The sequence below is a fragment of the Grus americana genome, chromosome 8, assembly GCF_028858705.1.
Source record: "Grus americana isolate bGruAme1 chromosome 8, bGruAme1.mat, whole genome shotgun sequence".
Taxonomy (NCBI): Eukaryota; Metazoa; Chordata; class Aves; order Gruiformes; family Gruidae; genus Grus; species Grus americana.
In genome coordinates this window covers 15,214,560-15,233,148 of record NC_072859.1, presented here as the reverse complement: position 1 = coordinate 15,233,148, position 18,589 = coordinate 15,214,560, and the positions used below count along the sequence as shown (strand labels likewise).

At 35.1% G+C, this 18,589-nt stretch overlaps 1 protein-coding gene across 8 annotated transcripts in view; it reads left to right on the top strand.

Moving 5' to 3' along the window:
- Window positions 1–18,589, top strand: part of AGL (amylo-alpha-1, 6-glucosidase, 4-alpha-glucanotransferase) — a 47,176-nt gene that overhangs the window by 12,313 nt on the left and 16,274 nt on the right. For 5 of the 8 annotated variants that reach the window (XM_054833320.1, XM_054833318.1, XM_054833314.1 and 2 more), the window contains exons 3-22: window positions 657–867; window positions 1,748–1,914; window positions 2,367–2,570; window positions 7,297–7,478; window positions 7,714–7,825; window positions 8,131–8,251; window positions 8,431–8,533; window positions 8,624–8,721; window positions 9,328–9,467; window positions 10,953–11,140; window positions 12,673–12,796; window positions 13,368–13,531; window positions 14,057–14,158; window positions 14,406–14,558; window positions 14,639–14,789; window positions 15,938–16,062; window positions 16,173–16,285; window positions 16,412–16,546; window positions 17,321–17,451; window positions 18,042–18,178. In XM_054833320.1, the coding sequence (XP_054689295.1) occupies window positions 657–867; window positions 1,748–1,914; window positions 2,367–2,570; window positions 7,297–7,478; window positions 7,714–7,825; window positions 8,131–8,251; window positions 8,431–8,533; window positions 8,624–8,721; window positions 9,328–9,467; window positions 10,953–11,140; window positions 12,673–12,796; window positions 13,368–13,531; window positions 14,057–14,158; window positions 14,406–14,558; window positions 14,639–14,789; window positions 15,938–16,062; window positions 16,173–16,285; window positions 16,412–16,546; window positions 17,321–17,451; window positions 18,042–18,178 (2,861 nt within the window). Of the gene's footprint in view, window positions 1–656; window positions 868–1,747; window positions 1,915–2,366; window positions 2,571–7,296; window positions 7,479–7,713; window positions 7,826–8,130; window positions 8,252–8,430; window positions 8,534–8,623; window positions 8,722–9,327; window positions 9,468–10,952; window positions 11,141–12,184; window positions 12,309–12,672; window positions 12,797–13,367; window positions 13,532–14,056; window positions 14,159–14,405; window positions 14,559–14,638; window positions 14,790–15,937; window positions 16,063–16,172; window positions 16,286–16,411; window positions 16,547–17,320; window positions 17,452–18,041; window positions 18,179–18,589 lie in introns of those variants that run through there. The other 3 variants (XM_054833316.1, XM_054833317.1, XM_054833321.1) reach the window with 2 other exon arrangements.

Here is an 18,589-nt window from a genome sequence, read left to right as displayed (position 1 = left end):
TTTTTATTTTATTTATTTTAACTTAATTTTGTTCTCATTATCATGGGAATCTTAAGCCTATCTATGTGTGTGTGACCTGCAGCACACATAGAAAACTCCCTTCGGTTTGTTGAGCTCTCTGAAAGTTTAACGATTTGTTTGTACATTGTAGATTACACACAAGTATATATCACTTTACAGTTAAAAGCATAAGGAGTTTAGCATTGTTTAATAAACCCTCAAGGGAGAATGAAGGGACCAGAAATATTTTCTGTTTCGAAATGCGTTCCTATTTTTTTCAGATGTTTTTGTGGGTCGGCTTTATATATAGACTTGATAAACCTGAATACTTGAATACTACATAATCCAGAATATGCATAGTAGTCTGATGATCATGGTGTTTTGCTGTGTTTTGTTTTGATTTTTATAGACTTTTTATATAGCAAAGATGAACAAATTGGAAAGGAGTTGACTAGTGTTATATAAGTGGGCAAAGAAGAACGTTAGGAAAGTAGGGAGTGTTGTTGCGGTAGAAATACACCGTTCTGCTGAAATTCTTGGCAGATATGTTGGTGCACTTTCTTCTTAACATAATATCAAATTATGATTTGTAAATACAGAATAGAAATATCTAGTCTTCCTGATAAATTGATTTTATCTTTTTTTTTTTTCTTGAGGTTTTGAACTACAGTTCCGATTGGGCCCAACTCTTCAAGGCAAGCCTGTTACTGTATACACAAATTATCCAGCTTCTGGAGAAGTATTTGATCGCCACAAGTTCAGGACACTATCGTGGCACAATCCCACAGGAAAAGAAGATGACTCTGACAAATACTGCAAGCTGGATCTCCAAATTTCTGGGTCATACCAGTACTATTTCAGTCTTGGGTAAGTGAAATGCTATACTTACAGCCAAATGCAGTCTGCTCCCTTCGTCTAACGTTAAAAAATCACTGTTAGGAATAAAAAGATTTTTTCCATGCATTTTTCAAATTGCAGCCATGGGCCTATCTGAATCTGCTAATAAAAGGCAGTAGCTGTGGTGACTGTTTAATAGTTTCTAATGCAAAGATATTCTGGAGAATATACAGAACAAAGTTGATCAGTTTTCTGTGAATGTTGGAAAGGCAAGCCACTTTTACAAGTTTTCAAAGTCGTTAGCATTCTGAGTATCTGAATGATTAATTTGCACTTTCTTCATTGACTTTGAAAGGTGGTTTTCTGTCTTTCTAGCACAGAGGTTCTGTCGTGCTTTACTTCAGATTCTTTACTTCCTCCTTTGTTTCAACAGGACAAGTGTAGAAGAGAATGCCAGTATCTCTAATGTTTGTAGTCTGGTATTCTGAGTTTCTGGAAGATGGGTGGTTAAATTCCTTTAGGCTTAAAAGGGCATTTAGCTCAGGTCTCTTCCCATGATGGTGTTCCAAATGGAGGTCTCTGTATAAAAGATGGGCAGTCATGCTTCCTCTGTTTCTGTCCGTGTCCTGAAAGGAAGACCCAATACTCTGTCTCACTTTTGCAGAGGCTTTAAAGCTCTGCATCCCAATTGTATTCTTGTAAGTCCAGTAGAGAGATGATGCCTAAGAAGTGAACATCTCTTCAGTGTTTCTTCTTTTCTTCAGGTGCCCTGCAGTCCTGTTCCCCACCTCCCCTCAACCACTGTACTGGGCTACTCTGTTTTTGAAATAGCTGTGCTTGTTGGATTCTCTTTTGAAACTGACTGGTACAATGGATGTTCACTATACCAACAAAAATTAATTTTTCCTAGAAATGAAAAAAGTGGTGGAGGTTACATAGTTGTGGATCCTATTTTGCATGTTGGAGCTGATAATCACGTGTTACCTTTGGATTGTGTTACACTCCAGACGTTCCTCGCTAAGTGTCTGGGACCGTTTCATGAATGGGAAGATAGGCTTAAAGTTGCAAAAGAAACAGGTAATGCTAATACACATATTAAAGGATATATGTTTTTGTCTTATGATCAAACCCCAAAGTTACACTGAAGCTCTTCAGTGTAAGCAGCTCATGTGTTCTTTAGTTTGTAGACTAAATATTTTCTACTAAATTTAATTTAGTTAATAGATTAAGTCAGTGAAATGATTAAAATATTTGAAGAGGTCCAAAAATTCAGGGATTTCCAAATACAGGAAACCACTTTATATTGTCTTGATTTCAGATAGACTTGGAAGTTTGTAGAACTGTCAGGGTGATTTTTATAAAGCTTGTTATGTAGAATTTCAAGGAGAAGATTCAAATTACTTTACACTGGCTATTCCAAACACTAGCTTTTTAAGTATATGTTATAACTGTAACTTATTATGCTTCTTTCAATTAACTTTGACTGGAATTTGTTTTTCTTATTAAATAAATGGCTTCTTACTACGTAGGTTACAACATGATTCATTTTACACCACTGCAGAAGCTTGGACTGTCTAGATCATGTTATTCACTGGCTGATCAGTTAGAAGTAAATCCTGAATTTTCAAGCCATAATAAAAAGTGCACTTGGAGCGATATAGGAGCTCTTGTGGAAAAATTGAAAAATGAATGGAATATGCTTTGCATCACAGATGTAGTCTACAATCACACTGGTATGATTTTTGTGTGTGTTAATAACCAGACTGGTCCTATAATTATATTTCATTATTTCCCTTAACTTTCCCCCTTGAACCCAACTTTTAGTAGCTATTTTAAGTAACTCAGTTGTCTCTGTCTTTGAATCTCTCAAATCCACGATAGCTCTTTACAATTATAACTGATGTGTCTCCATAACAGATGTAAAAGAATTTAGTACTGTTGCTGAAAGAGTAAGAGTGAATAGAGCCCTTCTTACAGAGAATTAATGAACTGTGCATGTGTCTGTATTTTTTTATAATATGCTTTTTTTATCATCTTGCAGTGTGCATCTCCCACATAATTCATAATGCAGGTTCTATTCGTTTATTTGGTGAACATAAACTGAGTACTTTCTTTTTAAACAGGGTATTATTCTTGTAGCTGCTTAAAAGTAACTGCTCTAATTTGGATCTAACATGCAGACAATAAACAGAATAGGAACAAGAAGCGAGGATTAAGCAATGGAGGAAATGTTACAGCTCAGTCTGGGGGGGGAAAAAAGAGCTTTGTGTTTGAGGTGGGGTTTTTTAAGCATAGATACGCCAATGCCTTTAAGGCTTTACTTGTATTAATTGCTTGAGGGACAGTGGGTTCTATTCAGTATGATCTGATGAAATTTAAATTATAGTACTTAATAATTTGTAATTTTGCTGATTACTTGGATAATGTTTACTTTTATTATGTTTATAATACAGTTTTCATCTTGCACTGTAATCCTGAAGATCACAATAATTAGCATTCTCTTAGCAGGGAGTACAACAAATGGTTATGTATGTTGATGTTATGGTCCTCTGAGGCTTGAAAAAATCCTAACAACAGATATCTGTGAATTTCAAGCTTTATTTGCTTTAGTTCTTTGGTGTTGACTGCTGCCAAACATTCCTATCCAATCAGTCTGCAATGCAATGTGGGCCTTGTTGTTTGCCCTGTTTGTTGAAAAGTTACTAAGTATAGTTATTGGCTATGTGTCTGAGGGAATTGGGCTTTTAGACATTCTCCCAATTTTGGATAAAAAAATTTCTTGCACTTTACCAACTAGAAGTCCAGTTTCTCTCTCACATGTTTGAGATCCTGTCATCTTTTTACTCTCTCTGTTTGCATGCTACCAAGGAGAATGTTTTTATGCACAGAAATGCCTAAGTCCAAACTAATTGTTAGACTCCAGAAATATATTTGAGAGGAGAAATGTCACGTTATTTGGCTACATTTGTAGAAGGACTTTCAGGTTACATTCAGAGTCCAAAGTAATTTTCATTGGGATGGATGACTAAACACTTATACTATGGTGAAAGGCTGTTTAGAAGTGTCTTCTAACAACATAGAAATATTCAAATGACCATAGTCCTGACTTACATCGTTAAGCAAGGTATACTTGATGGCTTTGTTTCCTGCTTTCAAACTCAAATTTTTTCCCCTCTCTTTGTTGTTTATAATCAAAGCCTCTTGATTTACAACTGGCTCCAAACTTGTTAAAAGCCAAATTTAGCATAAGCAGAATGGCAAATGTCTGAGTAAACAATAATGTTGTATATGCCTGTGGAGCTTTTTTGGGGATGTTCGAAATAAGAAAATAGCCAAACAGGTTTTGGTGTTCTTCTTGTCTGGATCTTGATTAGATGGAAATTTAACTTTACCTTTTTTTTTTATTATTTTAATTGAACAGTAATTTCTAGTCATTAAATTAATTAATTCCTGCACATTAGGGTGATTTAATTGTAAAACATGTTTCATAGATCCACTTGAATGTAAAAGACACAAAGTGTCTAGTCACGTATTTTGAGCAGATTATGGATACTTGTACATCATTATTAATTCTGCAGCATGTCTGCATTAAAAGCTTAAGTTGTCTCAGTAAATCTTCTAAGGCTGGTAATGCTAACAGCTCATGACCCTTCAGCTTACAGTGGTTGTATCTGTTGGTAGTTTCTGCTTTCTAGCTGCAACCACTGTATGAAAATGGCAATGCTTCCCCTCCGTTCCTGTCGTAAAGTCAGACAGCTCACTTTAAATATTAAGTGGTTAAGCTAAGGTGTTTGGGTTTTACACTGGAATGGAGAACAGTCTGCTTGTATGGTATGGAATGGTGGGAATCAGTTTTTGATACTGAGTTCTCTGTTTGGATCTGATGAAAGCCAGCCTCTACGGCCTGACTTTAAAAGTAAAGTACATGCATGTGCTAATGTTAAATACAGATGCACCTTTGGTGTATTAGCAGGTGTTATAGATAAACTTGTAAACCCTGTCTGGTAACTGTGTAGATGTGCCCTTTTTAGGCTGCCATTTCCTTCAGGGTGTTCAAACACCCTCAAATAAGAAATACTGTGTTTGCTGGCATTTACTTTTCACCAGGAGATAGAATCATAAGATGATTTGGGTTGGAAGGGATCTTAATGATCATCTAGTTGCCAACCCCCTGCCATGGGCAGGGACACCCTCCACTACAGAGAAGAAGGAGAATTGTTTGTTTCTTTTCTTTTCTGAGCTTTCAGTGGCTGTAGTATAAAGTAATAAACTAAACTGAAATAAATGATATGATTTATCTTCTTTATCTTTCAGAAGAGGCTACTTTTGTCTAACTGCAATTTAACACTTGAGTAAATCCTATTTCCAAGCACTTGACTAATCACATCAAACATGACCTTTTTTCACCTTTATAAGGGGGAGGAAAAAAAAAAGTCTTGGGCAGTGAGCATCACTACTAAATATTAAGTTTGTGATTAATTTTATAGCAATTAATTAGTCCTTTGAAAAATATGAGGTTATTTTCTTAATACAAATGTAATGAATTTTAGAAATTATTTTCTGGAATTGCTCATCTTGATATTTCCATATTTTTATACTTATGTGTATTTTCTCCCCAGCTGCAACAAATGTAATTACAAGTCATGTTTTGGGCAATTTTTTCTGCAGAATTAGATTTCTTTTGGTGTTACGTTATGAATCATTGGAGCTTACCTTCTGGTCAGAAAACATAATTCTGTTCTATACCAGAATTAGTGGAAGGCCTGTTGACTTTTCTTTTTTACATGATAAATTAGATTTAAATGATTTATTGGCTTTTTAGAATTAATTGTATTTATTCATGAGAGTCCTTTATAGTAAATTGTGGTTCTTGCTAGATTAATGGAGTAAACTAGTTTATCTTTTTGGAGAAAAATATTTTTTTTTCAGAAGTAGTATATGTATTAAAAAAAAAAAAGAGGGGGGGGAGGGAGGGGATCTGGTTGCCCTTTAACAGCCTGAGTTTATTATTGCTTTATGTAACTTTAAAATAACTATGGTGGTTTTAGTTGTAGGTGGCATTTAAACTATGAAGATCTTACGGTCAAATTATTTGTGGAAATTATAAACACGGATTTTGCCATGTTTGTAATGATGTTGAGATGTAATGTGAGAGATTGTTCAGAAGACCTGTTCATACTATAGACTGAAAGAATATACTCTTTTCTTTCCCTTGGATGTTTTTGTTTTAACTTTGAACTAAGCAAACTTGAGTTCTAGGTGTTAATTGTTCTGCTATAATTTTGGACGTGTTAATGGCTCTTTCTTCATGTTTCAAATATAATAATTTGTTATGTATTTTCCCTTGTGTGAAGTACTACTATTTTTCTATGCTTTTCTAAAATAATGGATTAATAAGACATGTTCTATGAAAAATGATTAAAAAAAAAAAAACTTGTAAAACTTGAGTAAATTTTTTTTTGTTCTTATACACTCTGTGCCTTTTTTTAATATTTAGTTTTTCAATTGCAGAGTTTCATTCAAAAGTGTGTGCAAAAATTAGTTTCAGTTAAACAGTGTTTAGGGCTGTTCCAAAAATGGAAAGAGATTAACTCCTGAGGATTTTTCTTCCATACTTCCAAAATAAAGAATTTCTCTGCTGTACATGTATTTACTCATACTGCTGCATGCACACTACTGTTTATGTTAGAATATTGCACTCATTTTCTAGTGAAGGCTCCTTACTTTCTGTGAATTAATTCTTAATGTTCAGCATATGTTCTGGTGTTTGTTGAGGCTATGGGGAAAGTTTAGAAAATAGACACAGTAGAGTGCAGTGGTTGATCTGAACTAGTGTTCCATTTGCATGCACCAGCCAGTGCACTCATCTTACTGTGTAAGACTCGGTGGCATCACTTCCCATCACCCTGCTACTTATTATGTACACAGCAGTGTCGCAGCTAATCCTTTCTTAAAAGCCCATTTAACTACATTCTTCATTAATTATTTCTTGGGCAGTATATGTGCACTCTTGCTCTCTGGCTCTGTGTGTAGGATCTGATAGGGTTAAGAATATTAAAAAATAAACAACTTAGGCCATCTTAAATCTTGGTTTGGGATGTACATTTGGCTTTCAACACACAAAGAGTATTTCATGTCCATTATTTGATATATTTCCTGCAATGAAAATGTGATTTTTTTATGGTGGTACTATTGCATATTTTCATGTAAATAACAAAAAGTTTCTCTGCAGTCTCTGCAGCTGTATTTGTTGCAAAACAAATGGCTATCAGTAATGCACACCTCTGCATAAGACATGATTTTCTATTGGCATGGAAAACTTTAGTTGAAATGTGAACTAACTGTACATATCATAGTACCTTAACTTCTTGGTGTTAAGACATTTGCACAAAACAACTAAGTGTTCATCTTGTGTACTTACTTTTTTTTTTTCTTCCCCCCCTCCCTTTCTTGAATAAGCTACTAACAGTGAATGGCTCAAGATGCATCCAGAATGTGGCTATAACCTTGTAAATTCTCCTCACCTGAAGCCAGCTTGGGTCTTGGATAGAGCTCTGTGGCACTTGACCTGTAGGGTGGCTGATGGGAAGTGTACTGCTAAAGGGGTTCCTCCCTTGATTGAAAATGATCATCACCTGAATGTAAGTGAATAAGAATTAAGTATAAGGTAATGAACATTATAAATAGCTCAATAAACCTTTAGTATTTCCAAGGTTGTGGAAATGCACAAAAAATGGTGTATGCTTTACAGATATACTTAATGAAATAACCCTTTACTCCCCAATATTTTTTCTGAACAATTCATACAAGCAATTAGCTTTTCTTAGTTTTATTAATCATCAACATTATTAACTAACATAATTTTTATTTTTACAGTGTATCCGTAAAATAATTTGGGAAGATATATATCCAAAAATTAAACTATGGGAATTTTTCCAAGTGGATGTTAACAAAGCTGTGCAGCAATTTAAAACCCTTCTATCTCAAGGTAAAGGAAGGGTATGTGCTGAAGCATGTGGATTATATATTTATAGTTCAAGAAATTTATAGGTAAACTTAACAGTAAGCTGGAAAACAAAATATTCCCATTTTTTTGCGATGTGAGAAATCTACTGTGCTGGTTTAAGCATGCAAGAATGCTTTGAGGGCTAGTAAAGCCTTTGAAGACTTCGCACCCCTCCAAAGCCTTTATCTACTCATATCTTGTTTATGCTAGAATTATAAAAGTTGTATGTCTTTTAAATGTAATTCCTATTGGTACTTTATGGATACTCTTTTGTATCTTGTTCTTAGGCAAAATGAGCACTAAATCTGATCCAAATCAACATCTTCAAATAGTTCAGGACTCTGATTATAGAAGATTTGGGTGTACTGTAGATATGAATATCGCATTGGCAACATTCATACCACACAGGTATTGTAGTATTGATTACAAGTTAAAATCACAAGTGAAGTTAAATTTGCAAAATCAAATAAATAAAGTTATTTTCAGAGATGGGAAAAATTTAATTTTTCATTCCTTTTAGTTATGTATACATGTTTTAAAAATAAATTATTCTAATTCTTCTCTGCTTTTGATGTCTCCCTGATAAGCAATGGACCAGCTGCAATAGAAGAATGTTGTAACTGGTTTCGCAAGAGGATTGAGGAACTGAATGCTGAACAATACAGGCAAATTAATCACCATCAAGAGCAGGTCTTAGAATTACTGTGCTTTAATGCTGAATTGTTTTCAATTGCAAATAAATGCATGTATTTCAATAATGCATAATTTAATTACTTCTAGGCTGTCAATTGTCTTGTGGGGACTGTGGTTTATGAACGACTGGCTGGCGATGGTCCTAAGCTGGGTCCTATCAGTAGAAAATATCCTTTAGTTACCAGGTATTATTTTTGGGGGTTGTTTTTTGTTTGTTTGTTTGTAAACTATTCAAGTCTATCCAGGGAAAGTGAGTTCAAAGTTCATTAAAAGTATACATTTATATGTACAAGTGTATGTTTTCTTTCCCATGGACAAATGCCTCTTAATGAACTGACTGTCTTTTTTAAGTAACAGCGATAACTGTTTGATAAATGTGACCAGAGGGTATGAAACAATACTCAGAGCACATCAAAGCCTTACATAATGCAAATTGTTCTTGTAAGTGGAAGAGAGGTGGAACTAGGAAAACTTAGACCTTTCAAGTTTGATGTACCTGATGCCACTCATGTATCTAAAGAGCTAGGGCTTTAATCTGACGCTACCAGCTGACACCAAGATAGTGGCAACACATGTCCTTTCTCCTTCAAAGCATGCTACAAAATAGAAAACTTCCCATCATTTATAGTCTAGCAGCTGCTTTCTTCTTGTATCTGTTTTATTTACAAGCTAATTCATAGCAGATATTTTTATTTAATTTCAAACACAATGAATTTCAGCTTATGTTACCTTGTGTGTGGTTTGGTTTTGGTTTTTGGTTTGGTTTTTTTAATTGCCTGTCTATTCCATAGGTATTTTACTTATCCATTCAAAGAGCTGACTGTGGAAGAAGAAGAAACTATGATACATCAGCCGGATAAAGCTTGTTATTTCATGGCTCATAATGGCTGGGTTATGGGAGATGATCCTCTTAGAAACTTTGCAGAACCAGGTTTGTAAAAGAACTTTGAATCATCTTATATAACTCTTGATATGCTAGCCAAAGTAAAAAAAAGATTTTATTTAATCTATCTTTTTTCCATATGTATTCCTGTGAAGTTGCAAAATAGCAGACAGATACTCAGTTTACAGCACTTTTATTTCCTACTCAGCTCACAGATCAAACGTAAGAACTGAGACTTCAGGTACAGTTTTGCAAGATTTGAGAGGGAAATTACCGGCTTTCTGCCACTGAAATGGGGACATTCTGCCTCCCCACTTCTGTCACTGTCTTTGTTGCTTACTTTGTACTTTTACCAACACTACTGTTTGTTGGCATTTCCATAAGACAATGACAATGTGGCAGAAAGCTAATGCAATACAAATGTGGATAGTATTTTACTGTGTTAGTGAGTGAAAACGAGGTCCTTGAAAGGTCCAGTGAGTGGCATTCCGGCAGACAAGAGATGACTCAGTTAATCCAAATGGAGTATACAGATTACTTGTGAAGGTAAGATAGGGTATGAATTCAGCGTGCACTGAAATATTGTATTCTAACCCCTCTGGGGACAGCATTGATATCCAATAAAAACAAAGTTGACAATTCTTGTTTTCAGAGTAGTTGTTCACTTGGTAAATGGAATCAAACAAAGGCCAGTTTAATTATAATTAAAAACATCTATCTAAGAGTTTGTTGAGTCTACATTAGAAGCTAATCTGATTGATACTCCAGGGTGATCTGGAGTTAGCAAACACCTCATTTCTGCAAAATAATCTACAGCCCTTTCACTGCTTTTTATTTACTTTTTTTTTTTCTCCCTTACAAGGATGAAGATAATACGTGTTTCAAGGGTGGTTTTGTTCAGTTGCCGTTTGGCTAATTGCCCTTTCTTCTGGGCAGACTGTTGTATTTTTTTCCTTCAGTCACTGGCTACAGTTAGCATACCTAACTTCCATTACTGAGTTTTCTCTCTTAATTCATCTACAGCTTTTTGGGTGCTTTTTACATGTGTTTCACCTTCGTTTTATGCCACGTGTTGTTTCAACTGAGAATACAGTGTGAAAAGATGATACAGAAGAGCACAAATATAGGAATTGCAAAGCAAATCCAGCTACTTCTGTAAATTACCCTTAAAAAATCATGTGTACATCCAGGTAAAGCAAATTTTTCTGTCCATGTAGCTATGTTGCCGTTAGTGAAGATAAAAGGTAGGCTGTGCTAAGGTGAATGATTTTGGACACAGTGGTGACTTACAATCCATACTCTTTACTTACTAGCTGCTTATTCTTGTTGTGTGTCTTTCATTGGAGTAGCCTGAAATCATACAACAGTGTAGGATATATAGGTTTTGAGTTGATATGGTTATTGTTAGAATTTTTACTCTTCATCACAGTGTCTTCCTCTTCTTCAGCAGTAGAAAATGAAATACCACATTTTCATTTTGGTGCACATTCTACACTATGTGTATACACTATAGTGAATTTATTTCCCTTACAGGTTCAAATGTTTACTTGAGAAGAGAGCTTATTTGTTGGGGAGACAGTGTGAAACTGCGTTATGGTAATAAACCTGAAGACTGCCCATATCTTTGGGCACATATGAAAAAATACACTGAAATCACTGCCAAGTATTTCCATGGTGTTCGTCTTGACAACTGTCACTCAACACCTATTCATGTAGCTGAGGTACGCAAAATTAAGCATGTTTATTATAAAGCGGCTTCTAAGTCCTGCACTGTTGCTACAAAATCTGAAGGATCTATATGACAGAGTTCAGGTGTGAATGAATCTTCCTCATACCATAAGCAAGGTTTCTTGACTAATGATGTTTAGATATGGTTTCAGCTACTCTAAACAGTTAGTAGAGTGGTATATCTTTTAATTTTCCACTTTAGCTGAAATATTGTGGATGCAGATGGACCTGACTGTTTCCTCGCATAGCTATGGACTTAGTGCAATGACTGCCAGTATCCAGTATGTCAGTGTTAGCTGGGGTCACTGCCAGGACTTGGTTGAAAGTCTTAGTGTTTCTTTGCCAGATGTAGTTTGCTATTGCTGAATTAAACAGGAAGTGTTTTACTTCCCAGAATTTAAAAGTTGGTAAAGAACACCTGCGAAAAGTTTAGTCTGGCAGGTTTATTGCTAAGATTAGTGCTTACAGTTTGCCACAGAGCTGACTATAGCCAGAAATTGTACTTATCTAGTAAATTAGCTTTAAATAGATTTGAGTAGTGCAGCTTGTTAGTGCTTAGTCTTAGCTTGATTACAGACCTTACCTAAATATATGAAGAGCTCTCTAAAACAAGTTGATTTGCCCACACAAAAGTTGTAAGTGGCTCTTAAATGCAGCCATTTTAAAACTTCTGCCATTCTTTCATTTATTGTTACTATTTTTGGAATGGTAACTTCGAAGGCTTAAACTGAACTCCTCTTCCTATTTCTTACCTTAACAAGCATCACTTTTATGCAACCTTTGTTCTTGCATTTTGAGTTAAGATTTTGTTTAAACACAAGGCTTAAAGTCTTCAGAGAATTTCCTAGAATTACTTGATCCATAGATAATCTCTGTAAAATATAAGCATGGTTTTATGAATCTTACCTGTTATTAATATTTTAAATGAACTGCATATATGAATGACTCATTTAAGTTTGGTTAACATTCATGTTAATGAGTGTATATACATAGCTGACAATTGATGTCTTGCATTAAAAATGTGTTATGATCTATAGGAGATGCTAGCAACAGCCAGATCAGTCAGACCTAATCTTTATGTGATAGCTGAACTCTTCACGGGCAGTGAGTACATTGACAATGTTTTTGTCAACCGCCTGGGAATTACCAGCCTGATTAGAGGTACAATAAGCAGTTGAAAATTATGTAGGATTGTCGTGTATGGTTTGGAGTTTTTAATGTGAAACTAACACTGGTATACTTTTTTTTTTATTTTTCTTACATATTCATGTTCTTTGCTTATGCAATTACCTTTTCTTGTTGTTCTATTACCTTCTCCTGTGTTATATGCTAATTCTTGATTTTTGTGTGTGTTTGTGTGTCCTCTTCTGTGTAACAACTTCTTTTGTTCCTTAATTTTGGCTTTCTGTTTGTCTTTGCTGCATGGCATTTTCCTATTGTCCAACTCCCGCCTAGCTTTGAAACTTGTCCTTTTTTGTATCTACCTTTCCCCTTTCTGTGGCTTTTTTGGCTGTGCTTTTTGCAGTACATGCTGGACACAGCTAGAAAATTGCGAGCCGATTTGTATGTAGTGGCTGAACTGTTCACAGGAAATGAGGAGCTGGACAATATCTTTGTGAATAGGCTGGGCATTACCTCCTTAATAAGAGGTAGGCTTGCTGTGTGTGTGGTCTCTTTCCAGCGAGGGATTATAGATGACGTGCTTTTTCCAAGGAAAAGGTTTCTTCTGTATTATGCACTTTTAATTGCATACTCCATGTAATCAGAAGTACAGCTTTTGTATTGTGACTTTTTTGATACTCAGCAAAAAATACAATACTAGCTGTAAAATAAGAGAAGACATCCTGCATTAGTTTACAGAAGGTTAAATATTTCTCTCTTATTCTGGCAAGAGGAAAAAAGTAGCACAGTTCTGCTATGCAAGTGCTGCATCAAGTCTGATTTTTGTTGCATGAGTTTCTTAAAGCCTATGAAAACCAGTTTCAGATCTCTGCTTTTTTCTCCTTTTTTTCCCTTAGCTTTCTCTAACTTAGTATATTATAGTAAATGGAATACTCCAAGGTTGTGTATCCACATTGGAGAATATAGTTATATGTGATTTTTTTTTAATGATTGAACACACCAAAATAACAACTATAAAATGTTGCATTAACCTCTTTGTGCATGCTGTACTCCATGGTAGTTATTTTTATGTAAACACTTACCTATTTTGTCCTTTAGAGGCAATGACTGCTTATAATAGCCATGAAGAGGGAAGGTTAGTTTATCGTTTTGGAGGTGAACCTGTTGGCTCTTTTGTTCAGCCACGTTTGAGGCCTTTGATGCCAGCTATTGCTCATGCACTGTTTATGGATATTACACATGATAATGAGTGTCCAATTCAGGTGAGCACCTAAACCAAAACCCAAAGTTTACATTTAATGTTTTCTGAATTGATATTTCTGAGCTATTAGAAGGCTTGGTGCAATCTGGATGTTTTTTCTCAGCCATATTTGGGAAAATGTGTTTCAGATCTTCAAGCTTCATGCAGAGAATAGAATTTTATGACTCCCTCTGACAGTCAAGATTTTGACTTTCAAGGGAAAAAGTATATAAATCTACTTAATGAGCTACTATAAGTGGTTCTGTCTCTGCTTGTTAATCTGCTCTCTTAAGCTCCTGTTTTACAGGACAGAATGAGAGAGAATGGTGGGAATTGGAGTGCTTATTTTTGAGGGTTTCTCTTAAGTTGCTTTTCTTAGTACATTTGTAGTAAATTTTTTTCAGTAATTCTATTGTGATTGAGAAAATGATGGTCACATGATTGGCAATTCCTCTGTTAAACTGAGCATATCTTCTGTATGCTGAATTGGGAGGGGTGAATTATGTCTTTGTTTCGCTATTGATTACCTATTTATTTTTTAACATAGCACCGATCTGCATATGATGCTCTTCCTAGTGCAATGATTGTTTCCATGGCGTGCTGTGCTACAGGAAGCACCAAAGGCTATGATGAACTAGTACCACACCAGGTATGTGTCTGCAGTTTAACTCCTAAGTTACTTTTAAAAATGTAAACTTTTATTCTTGTCCTAGGACATATATTTTAACACTGTTTATTTGAAATTCCAAGCAGTTTTACTGGCTGGCATTACTTCAAAAATTGTCCAATTTCATATGAAATTTGAATTGATTATGTAGTTGAGACCTCCAGCTGTTTTGGGTTTTTTTTTTTTTTCAGAGTAGTTAATACTTGCTTAAATCTTAATTTCTTTGCAGATCTCTGTAGTATCTGAAGAGAGGTTTTATGCAAAGTGGAATCCAGCAGCACACCTGAGTTCTGGTGAAGTTAATTTCCAAACAGGAATTCTAGCAGGAAGGCTGGCCATAAACAGGCTGCATCAGGAGCTGGGGGCTAAAGGCTTTAATCAGGCAAGAAGTGAGGGTAACACTGTGATTTCTCTGTATTTGTGTTCTGAGTGAGCACAATTGCAATGGTACATCTTTTCTAGGTGTATGTAGATCAAGTTGATGAAGATATAGTGGCAGTGACAAGGCATTGCCCTAACACACACCAGTCTGTTGTGGCTGTAAGTCGAACTGCCTTCAGGGATCCGAAAACTTCCTTCTACAGTAAAGAAGTACCTGAAATGTGTATCCCAGGTAATCAGATTTCTTTTCAGGAGATAGCAGGAGTACAAAAAAATTCAAGTTACTCTAATTCCATACTTTTTAACTTCAAACGCATGAAATCAACATGAGAATTTTCAGTATATAACACTCCTTTTATATCTGCTAACATGCATATACCAAAAGTGGTTGAAGAAACACTAACACACTTACCTTGCTTAGGGTTTTCAGAGGCATTCATATTGAGTATACTGCCTGCTATAAGCTCTCCATGAGGGTGTGGTTTTGTGAACTGGTGAGAAATAGTTAACAGCAAGATGGTTAATTGTACAGAATTAGGGAGGAATTACTATTTATTAAGTCTTACACTGGGGAAAAAGGCTAAAATCTCATCATACTTGTTGATGTCATTGCTATTCAGTGTTCTTATATATTGACTATTTTTGTGGGTTTAAAATATAACTTTGTACTGCGTAAGTTAATATAAAGGTAATGTATAGGTAATACATAATATTAATTAAATATGTAAAGTATTTACTGTACTTAATAGTAGCAAAGTATAATGACTTCTACACATTACCTGAAAATAATTCTGAAGAGAACCTTTCCAAACTGGCTTTTTAAGTATACTCAATTCTTTGTGGGCATGTGTGTGCCTGTTTTAAAGTCAGTCACGTTATGTGTTAAGACATTTACAAATGGCTGCAACGCTTGTATACCTTATTTTGTAGATTATTGAAAGGATAAAGAAAATAAGAATATTTGAACATTAATGATAAGTTGTTACACTTTGAAGATAAACCATCTGTAGCTGCAGTTTGGAAACCAATCTAATACAGTCTCCTAACAGATTATAAGGAAACTAACAGAGCTGGTGATCAGTAAAAGACAGATTGTAATTCACTAATTGTTAACTGATTTTTATTGTTAATTTCTTCTAAAATAACAGAATTGCAGTTTTAAATAAAATACAGCCAATGAATGTGTAATGAGTGTTTATAGGATATTTAAAACACTTACCCATATGTTTTGTCACATTTGGTTGTTCTTTAGCTTTACAACCAAGGCTTGTGTTTTGAATATTTAGGGTTTTAGTTTTAGGTTTTGCTTCATGTTTTCAAAAGAATCATTTTTCATTTAAAGTATCTTAACAGCTACTACATGATTTAACTTTTTTTTAGGAAAAATAGAAGAAGTAGTACTTGAGGCTAGGACTATTGAGAGAAATGTTAGTCCTTACAAAAAAGATGACCATTTTATAAATGGATTGCCTAATTTCACAATGGAACTCAGAGAGCATATCCAGGTAATTAGCCTCTTTCACCCATGTTCTGATCTAATATTTTGTAGTTTGTGATATTTTATATTAGAAAAAAGACACTGAATTTCAGTTGCAAATGTGTTTTCTTTTCTAAGATTAAAGAGAGTAAAATTATAAAGCAAGCTGGAACTGCCATAAAAGGGCCAAATGAATTTGTTCAAGAAATAGAATTTGAAAAATTAACACCAGGAAGTGTAATAGTATTCAGGTACGTTTTTATAATTGCCAAATGACTGTGTTAGTTAAAATAGAATTAGGGGATTCTTTGTTTTGAGACTTGTAGAAATGTAGCACTTACAATAACTATTCTCAAGTTATGTATTCATATTTACAGAGTTAGTCTTGACCCAAAGGCACAAGAGGCTGTTGGTGTACTCCGCAATCATTTGGTCCAGTTCAGCCCTCATTTTAAATCTGGAAGTCTTCCTGATGATCATTCAGCACCTATATTAAAAACATTATTTTCTTCGTAAGTATTCTTTAAGTTTCTGAAGTAGAACCGAGAGCTACAGTGGGAGCAGAGAACAGTCTGTAAACTTAAAGTGAGGAATTTTTATTTTTTGGTTACTACAGATGGATGTGGATTGTCAGTGCAATAAAAAATCTGAGATTTTTTTTTTTTCTATATGTGTAATATTAAGCAGGGTTAATACTTAATCTTCCCCGGCTCTTTTGTTCACGTTCTGTGTAATTGCTGCCTAAAGTAGACTTACTAACATGGAACGCTTCTCAGTGTTGGAGTATGATTGTTCGGGGTTTCAACTTAATACTGTGTTTCTGAATAAATAACCGAAACGTCTGAGCAGAACATCTGAAAAATCAGGCTCTTGATTTCCAAGATTAAGTAAGTGGTGAGGGAGTTGTATATATTTGATTATTTTAATGTAAGTCTGAAACTAGAATTGTTTGTGAAATCTTTTTTGTATTTCATAGAATCATAGAATGGTTTGGGTTGGAAGGGACCTCAAAGATCCTCTAGTTCCAACCCCCCTGCTGCGGGCAGGCACACCCTCCACTAGACCAGGTTGCCCAAAGCCTCATCCAACCTGGCCTTAAACACTTCCAGGGATGGGGCATCCACAACCTCTCTGGGCAACCTGTTCCAGTGCCTCACCACCCCCACAGTAAAGAATTTCTTTCTAACGTCTAATCTAAATCGACCCTCTTTCAGCTTAAACCCATTTCTCTAGTAATGTTGCTTTTGAGTTTGGAAATATTTTTTTTTTCTCCACTGTTTTTTCAGTATTGCATCGAAGCTAACTTTGTCTGACCTAAATCAAGTACTGTATAGGTGTGAGGCAGAAGAACAAGAAGATGGTGGAGGTTGTTACAATATACCAAACTGGTCACCACTGAAGTATGCAGGCCTCCAAGGTAATAGTTGCAGCATTCTTTTCCTTTTCTGTCAGGAAAAAAAGTAAATAGAGCTACTCAATCTAGATCGTACCTTAATGCTGTGTTATGGCTAGTGCCATTGTTTGGATAGAAAAACAGCAAGTTTTTTCTGCTTGACCATGCTACTTTTCCATGCTGTACCCAGGAAATCACACACTAAAACAAGCACACTCTCTCTCGGTACTCTGGGCTGCAAAACTAAGTTTCAATATGTATTTTAACACCAATGCCCTTGCTTTTAAAATAAAAAGAAAATACATGTACCTCCAGTGAAAAGTCACATTAATTAAACCCTCGGCATTACTAGATTACTGAGGAGTGTCAATCATTTATCAAATGTATGAATTCAATCATGCTAGTTATTCCACAATGATTTGCGTAACTGTCTAGGATGTATGCTGAGGAAACTACAGTTGAGTTGTATCCTAACTCATTCTGCAGATCAAGATAAGTAATATGGTTAAATCCAGTTAAAGCATCTGTTGCTGTGTACCTTTTCCTCCTGAATTGTAATTGCTGTTTGTGATAATGGTGTGCCTTTTAATACAGAGTTGGGTTTGTATCTTCAGGGTTAATGTCAGTGATGGCAGACATTAGACCAAAGAATGATTTGGGTCATCCATTTTGTGATAATTTAAGATCTGGAGACTGGATGATTGATTATGTCAGTAATCGTCTGATTTCACGTGCAGGAGCCTGTGCAGAAGTGAGTAAAAATACTTACTTGGTGACTTTGGGGTTTTAAATTACTAGTTTGTGTCCTTTTCAATTACAGGTATGTTTTTAAATTTAGTCTGTTTATAACATTTCTTGTCTAGGCAATTTCTTCTAGGAGATCTGATAATTTTTCTATCTCTGGTCTCAAGCTTCATCTCTGGAGTCCTGTCTTTTTAAGCAATTAAAAACCTCCTTCCCACATTTGGGTCGTAGTGATGCCTTTTGAGTTGCAGCTTTCCTTTGCTACTCAGTTTTAATAACTTCTTTGTGACGATTTTTTTTTCTTCCTACAACACTAGTAAAATATAATCTCTTTCTGTAGTTGATGTTCTTGTCTATTTATGTCATAGTACATACATAGTACAGATTTTTTCCCTACTACTCTTCTTAGAGCTCATCT